The 7,367-nt window shown below is 41.2% G+C and overlaps 1 protein-coding gene across 1 annotated transcript in view; it reads right to left on the reverse strand.

The window, feature by feature from the left end:
* The window catches only part of LOC104990186 (cytochrome P450 2C18), a 41,840-nt gene extending 34,821 nt beyond the window's left edge, over positions 1 to 7,019 (reverse strand). The window contains 1 exon segment of the mRNA XM_010842161.1: positions 6,739 to 7,019. Within this exon segment, the coding sequence (XP_010840463.1) occupies positions 6,739 to 6,906 (168 nt within the window). The 5' untranslated portion in view covers positions 6,907 to 7,019.
* Between the last annotated feature and the right edge of the window lie 348 nt (positions 7,020 to 7,367).

Consider the following 7,367-nt stretch of genomic DNA (forward strand, 5'->3'; position numbering starts at 1 on the left):
CCATGAAGTGATGGGACCAGTTGCCATGATCTTAGTTTTCTGAATGTTGAGTTTTAAGCCAACTTTTTCACTCTCCTCTTTCACTTTCATCAAGAGGCTTTTTAGTTCTTCTTCGCTTTTTGCAATAAGGGTGGTGTCATCTGCATATCTGAGGTTATCGGTATTTCTCCCAGCAATCTTGATTCCAGCTTGTGCTTCATCCAGTCCAGTGTTTCTCATGACGTATTCTGCATATAAGTTAAATAAGCAGGGTGACGATATACAGCTTTGAGGTACTCTTTTACTCTGGTTCCATTTGGAACCAGTCTGTTGTTCCATGTCCAGTTCTAATTGTTGCTTCTTGGTCTGAGTATAGACTTCTCAAGAGGCAGGTCAGGTGGTCTGGTATTCCCATCTCATTCAGAATTTTCCACAGTTTATTGTGATCCACACAGTCAAAGGCTTTGGCATAGTCAATAAAGCAGAAGTAGATGTTTTTCTGGAACTCTCTTGCTTTTTCAGTGATCCAATGGATGTTGGCAATTTGATCTCTGGTTCCTCTGCCTTTTCTAAATCCATCTTGAACATCTGGAAGTTCACAGTTCACGTACAGCTTGAAGCCTGGCTTGGAGAATTTTGAGCATTACTTTACTAGCGAGTGAGATGAGTGCAGCTGTGCAGTAGTTTGAGCATTCTTTGGCATTGCCTTTCTTTGGGATTTATAAGTATGATAATTCAACATCCATTCATGAGGGAAAAAAAAGCAGTCTCACTAAAGTGGGTATAGAGGGAACATATCTCAGCATAATAAAGCAGAAGACCTAAATAGACCTTTCTCTGAAGAAGCACCTACAGATGGCCAACATGCAATGAAAAGATTCTTTAAATCACTAACAATCAAAAAAAAAAATCACTAACAATTAGAGAAGTGAAAATTGAAACCACAATGAGGTACCATTGTGGTTATCATCGAAATGTCTACAAGTGCTAAATGCTGAAGAGGGTGTGGAGGAAAGGGAAGCCTCTTACACTGTTGGTGGGAGTGTACATTGGTGCAGCCACTAAGGAGAACAGTGTGGAAATTCCTTTAAAAACTAAAAATAAAACTACCATATAATCCAGCAATTTCACTCTTGGGTATATACCAAGAAAAAAAAAATGGGACTCTAATTCAAAAAGATAACGCATCCCAAAGTTCACAGCAGCACTACTTACAATAGCCAAGACATAGAAGCAACCCAAGTGCGCTTAACAGATAAATGGCTTAAGTATATGTGGTATATACATACAATGGAATATTGCTAAGCCATAAAAAAAAAAAAAAAACAATAAAATGTTGCAGCAACACAGATGGGCCTAGAGAATAAGCTTAGTGAACTAAGTCAGAAATAGATGGGGAAACAGTAGAAACAGTGTCAGACTTTATTTTGGGGGGGCTCCAAAATCACTGCAGATGGTGACTGCAGCCATGAAATTAAAGATGCTTACTCCTTGGAAGAAAAGTTATGACCAACCTAGACAGCATATTGAAAAGCAGAGACATTACTTTGCCAACAAAGGTCTGTCTAGTCAAGGCTATGATTTTTCCAGTGGTCATGTGTGGATGTGAGAGTTGGACTGTGAAGAAGGCTGAGCACCGAAGAATTGATGCTTTTGAACTGTGGTGTTGGAGAAGACTCTTGAGAGTCCCTTGGACTGCAAGGAAATCCAACCAGTCCATTCTGAAGGAGATCAGCCCTGGGATTTCTTTGGAAGGAATGCTGCTAAAGCTGAAACTCCAGTACTTTGGCCACCTCATGTGAAGAGTTGACTCATTGGAAAAGACTCTGATGCTGGGAGGGATTGGGGGCAGGAGGAGAAGAGGGACAGAGGATGAGATGGCTGGATGGCATCACTGACTCGATGGACGTGAATCTGAGTGAACTCTGGAAGTTGGTGATGGACAGGGAGGCCTGGCATGCTGCAATACATGGGGTCGCAAAGAGTCGGACACGACTGAGCGACTGAACTGAACTGAACTAAGTCAGAAAAAGAAAGATACTACATGATATCGCTTATATAGAGAATCTTTAAAAAATACAAATGAATCTATATACAAATTGTAAATAGACTCACAGACACAGAAAACAAATTTGTGGGTAACCAAAGTGGATGAGGGACAAATTAGGGGTAAGAGATTAACAGATACAAACTACTATACATGAGACAGAAAAGCAACAAGGCTTACCATACAGCACAGGGAATTACATTCAGTAACTTGTAACAGTGGAGAAGGCAATGGCACCCCACTCCAGTACTCTTGGCTAGCAAATGGATGGAGAAAATGAAAATGCTCCTCCTGCCATGGACGGAGGAGCCTGGTAGGCTGCAGTCCGTGGGGTCGCTAAGAGTCAGACACAACCAAGCAACTTCACTTTCACTTTTCACTTTCATGCATTGGAGAAGGAAATGGCAACCCACTCCAGTGTTCTTGCCTGGAGAATCCCAGGGACCGGGGAGCCTGGTGGGCTGCAGTCTGTGGGGTCGCACAGAGTCGGACACGACTGAAGCGACTTAGCAGCAACAGCAGCAGCAACTTGTAACAGGACACCATGAAGATGGCGGTGCCCATCACCAATTGGGCCACAAAGCGATTGCACTGGGGGGAGGTGCCAGTGGGAGCCTGGGACACCTGAGCGGTGGTACCACTGAGCACGAGGTGCTGGAATTGGATCAAGTGCAAAGCAATGTGCTCGTCCTGAGTCTGGAATCCCAGCCCGGGCGGTTGATCACCAGCAGCTCCTCACTAATAGACCACCAGCAGCTCTGAGGTGGCGGACAACTCGGCCTGACACCAGAAGCATCACCTGGTAGACTTCCTAGTGGCAGTGGGCAGCCAGTTCTAGGAACAAGCGTCCTAGATACATGCTGTGTACTTGGTTACCTCAGTCGTGTCTGACTCTTTGCAACCCTATGGCCTGCAGCCCACCAGGCTCCTCTGTCCAGGGGATCATCCCAGCAAGAATACTAGAGTGGATTGCCATGCCCTCCTCCAGGAGATCTTCCCCACGCAGGGATCGAACTGGCATCTCCTGCATGTCCTTGATTGCAGGTGGATTCTTTACCACTGAGTCACTGGGCAAGCCCCTGCATGCTGTAAAGCAAACGCCTACCAAAGAGTCCCCGAGGGCAGCGGATGGCAAGGGAAGGGGGAGTCAGTTTACATCACAGACAAGTAACAAATCCTCAGATTGTTTTAGTTGTTGGACACCATATTAAGAATGGCCTTTCTTACTCAAAATAGGAAAAAGGGATTTCTACATTATAAAATGGCTTCAGCCATTAAGAAAACTCCCTTCAGTGGTTCAAACAAACATATCCTTCATTCATTCTCAAGACAGACGAACTTACATTCTTCCCTTATGTAAATCAAACCACAGAGAAGGGAGTATACTCTAGGGCTCACAGGTGAGTAATTTCATTATTTATATAAGTTGGTTCTGTTTGTGTAATAGTGGGATATTTTATTTCCTGATCCTTAAACGTTAAGGGCTACCACAGAGAAGTATGATTTCCAGGGCTAATCTCTTTTAATAATTACTTTACATTAAAGCCTAAATGCTATTTTTCCTATCCTGTCCTTCTTTCTGTTTTTGAAGACAAGAACAATGAAAAAGAGACAGTATAAGAAACTATGGGTACTTTTATATCAGGTGTATATCTCACTGGATTTTTTTGTTGTTTAGGAAGCTAATATAGTTCTCCTTAAAACAGGAGAAATGTTAAAGGAAGCCATAGTTGGCATTAGAAATTATGGTAGAAATATTAATAGTTTCTTTTCAAAGAAGAGAACAAAAGTCAGTACTTGACTTTCCAGAAAGTTTCTTATTCAGTTTTCAAGTCCCTTTCCTGGGTTCCATAGAATTAAATGTACTCCTAACTTTTTTTTTTTTTTTTTGCTTAGTAAAAAAGGTAGCAATGCTTTATAAATTTATAAACATTTAGTTTTAAGTTTCAAATTCTGTCCCCAGGCAGATTGCAATTTGAGATGAACTGAAAAGGAGCCAACAAGATAGAATACAGGACAATTATATGCGTATATTGAAAGATAAAAAGCGATAAAAAATTTTAGGTCAGATTTAAAGGGTTTGGAATCAAGACTTCAGTTAAATTAAGCTCTACATTCACTAGACAAGTTGATCCTCCGGAAATGTTTCTAAAATCTGAAAAATCAAGGTAAGCACCCCTTTTTCCCCTGAGGATCTAGTGAAGCGTAAACACAAAATGGTTTACAATCAGATTTGTTCTAGAAAATCTTACAGTCACCAAAGCATGGCTTTAGAGTTCAAATTCTAGGTGTTTTACTACCTGGGAATTACTTGGAACAAGTCACTTCATATGCAGAAATGGAGATGCAATAGTTCAGTTCAGTTCAGTTCAGTCGCTCAGTCGTGTCCATCTCTTTGTAACCCCATGAATCGCAGCACGCCAGGCCTCCCTCTCCATCACCAACTCCCAGAGTTCACTCAGACTCACATCCATTGAGTTAGTGATGCCATCCAGCCATCTCATCCTCTGTCATCCCCTTCTTCTCCTGCCCCCAATCCCTCCCAGCATCAGAGCCTTTTCCAATGAGTCAACTCTTCACATGAGGTGGCCAACGTACTGCAGTTTCAGCTTTAGCATTAGTCCTTCCAAAGAAATCCCAGGGCTGATCTCCTTTAGAATGGACTGGTTGGATCTCCTTGCAGTCCAAAGGACTCTCAAGAGTCTTCTCCAACACCACAGTTGAAAAGCATCAATTCTTCGGCGCTCAGCTTTCTTCACAGTCCAACTCTCACATCCATACATGACCACTGGAAAAACCATAGCCTTGACTAGATGGACCTTTGTTGGCAAAGTGATGTCTCTGCTTTTGAATATGCTATCTAGGTTGGTCATAAGCGTCTTTTAATTTCATGGCTGCAGTCACCATCTGCAGTGATTTGGGAGCCCAGAAAAATAAAGTCTGACACTGTTTCCGTTGTTTCCCCATCTATTTCCCATGAAGTGATGGGACCGGATGCCATGATCTTTGTTTTCTGAATGTTGAGCTTTAAGCCAACTTTTTCACTCTCCACTTTCACCTTTATCAAGAGGCTTTTGAGTTCCTCTTCACTTTCTGCCATAAGGGTGGTGTCATCTGCATATCTGAGGTTATTGATATTTCTCTGGCAATCTTGATTCCAGCTTGTATTTCTTCCAGTCCAGCATTTCTCATGATGTACTCTCCATAGAAGTTAAATAAGCAGGGTGACAATATACAGCCTTGACCTACTCCTTTTCTTATTTGGAACCAGTCTGTTGTTCCATGTCCAGTTCTAACTGTTGCTTCCTGACCTGCATAGAAATTTCTCAAGAGGCAGGTCAGGTGGTCTGGTATTCCCATCTCTTTCAGAATTTCCCACAGTTTACTGTGATCCACACAGTCAAAGGCTTTGGCATAGTCAATAAAGCAGAAATAGATGTTTTTCTGGAACTCTCTTGCTTTTTCCATGATCCAGCGGATGTTGGCAATTTGATCTCTGGATCTCTTTGAACTATAGTTTTTCTGGGTGTTTTGTCCAGGAGTGATTTGCTGGATCATGTGGTGATTCTATTTTTAGTTTCCTGAGAACCCTCCATACTGTTTTCCATAGTGGCTGCACTAGTTTCCATTCCTACCAACAGTGTAGGAATGTTTTCTTTTCTGTACATCCTCTCCAACATTTGTTATTTGTAGACTTTTCATTATTTAGGCCATTTGGACCAGTGTGAGGTGATATCTCACTGTAGTTTTGATTTGCATTTCCCTAATAGTGATGTTGAGCATCTTTTCATGGGTCTATGGCCATTTGTATGTTTTCTTTGGAGAAATTTTTACTAAAGAGAAGACCCAAATTTCAACATGGTTTAGTTGCCCTGTAGTGCCTAAGACATTTATTGGTAACCCCTGTGCCTACCTCAGAACCAATATACAACTGACTGCTTCTAGATCACTTGTAAAGCTCATCCCATGGGAATTCTGACTCAGCTGTAATAAATACTAGAAATCTACATTTTTAAAAACCACCCTCAGTGATTCAAATGCCCAGCCCAATTTAAGATCCGCTGCTATTACTGACAGGAAGCAAGCAAGCATCACAGAGTCAGTGCCAGGACACGCAGCAGCTCATGAAAGAACAATTACTTTCATCTAGCATCATGTCTTGAAGAAAGCAGCTTTGTGCAGAATCCAAAAGGATTTTGTTACCACCCCAGCTGGCTCTGAATAATGACTTTTTCCTTTCATTCACTCATATTTGTCCTGATCCCAAGCTATTTCCTTAACATCAGGCATAGTTCACTTCTTCACAGAAGTTAAATTTTCATGGATATTCTGAACAAAACGTGCAGTTTATATAATTGATGACTTCTTGATGACATCGCTAATCACAAAACACTTCCCTTATCATTTATCTTCAGCCAAATATCATAGCAAATGTGGTGAAACAAAGAAGAGAAGCAATACTCCAATCTTTTGCCAAGTTATCATTTTGATTCAGTTATACAGAGACCTAAATGTTTCTCTACTCAAGAAATGCTTTCCACTCTTCTTGACAGTGACAGACAAAAAGTAATATTCCACTGGAGTATTTGCTTTAAAATGACATATTTTAGTAATTTTAAGATATTGTAATGTATTTTAATATATATTTTTTAAAGCAGATGTTCACTTACTTACCCTTTGCAAACCACTGGAGGAACATAAAACCTACTTACATTGCTTAAGGATTTGCCAATGTTCTTAACATCTAACTGTAGGATATTTCCAAGAATCGGGAGAGGAGTGGGGCCCGGCGGTAGCTTCCCTTTCCCAGAGCTCTGTTTCCAGAGTGAGAGGAGAAGCAGACAGGAGAGACAGAGCACCAGGACCACAGCCAGATCCATTGGTGCCTTCTCTTCTTACTCAGAAGACTGTGAGCCTGAAACCTAAAGCTTTTATAACAGTCCCTGCTAATTCAACCTGTGCCTCTAACTCAGAAAGTGAACAGTCAGCTAGGTCTACTTTAATCTCTCTTTTGAAGGGACTTTAGCCCTGCGATAAAGGTTAAAATATGGTGCTGTTTGTTTTGTTCTTGCCGTTTTTTTTTTTAATGACCCATCTGAGCATTCCAGTTTAACAAGTCGGGGGTGGAACAACCTGGTGAGTTTTCTCCAGGAGGTTGATGACTAGTGAACTAATAAATGATTTAATCAAAAAGTTGCTCAACATTCTGGATTCTCTGATTAGTAACCAGTTGAGAATTTAGGACTTTGAGGGCAAATGTTGTATATTACAAAATGCTTATCCTTTAATGCTTTATCAGATACTAATATATTTGTCCTTGAAAATGAAAGCCTTTTGAAAT

Source organism: Bison bison, unplaced genomic scaffold (assembly GCF_000754665.1).
Source record: "Bison bison bison isolate TAMUID 2011002044 unplaced genomic scaffold, Bison_UMD1.0 scf7180017864172, whole genome shotgun sequence".
In the NCBI taxonomy this organism is placed as follows: Eukaryota; Metazoa; Chordata; class Mammalia; order Artiodactyla; family Bovidae; genus Bison; species Bison bison.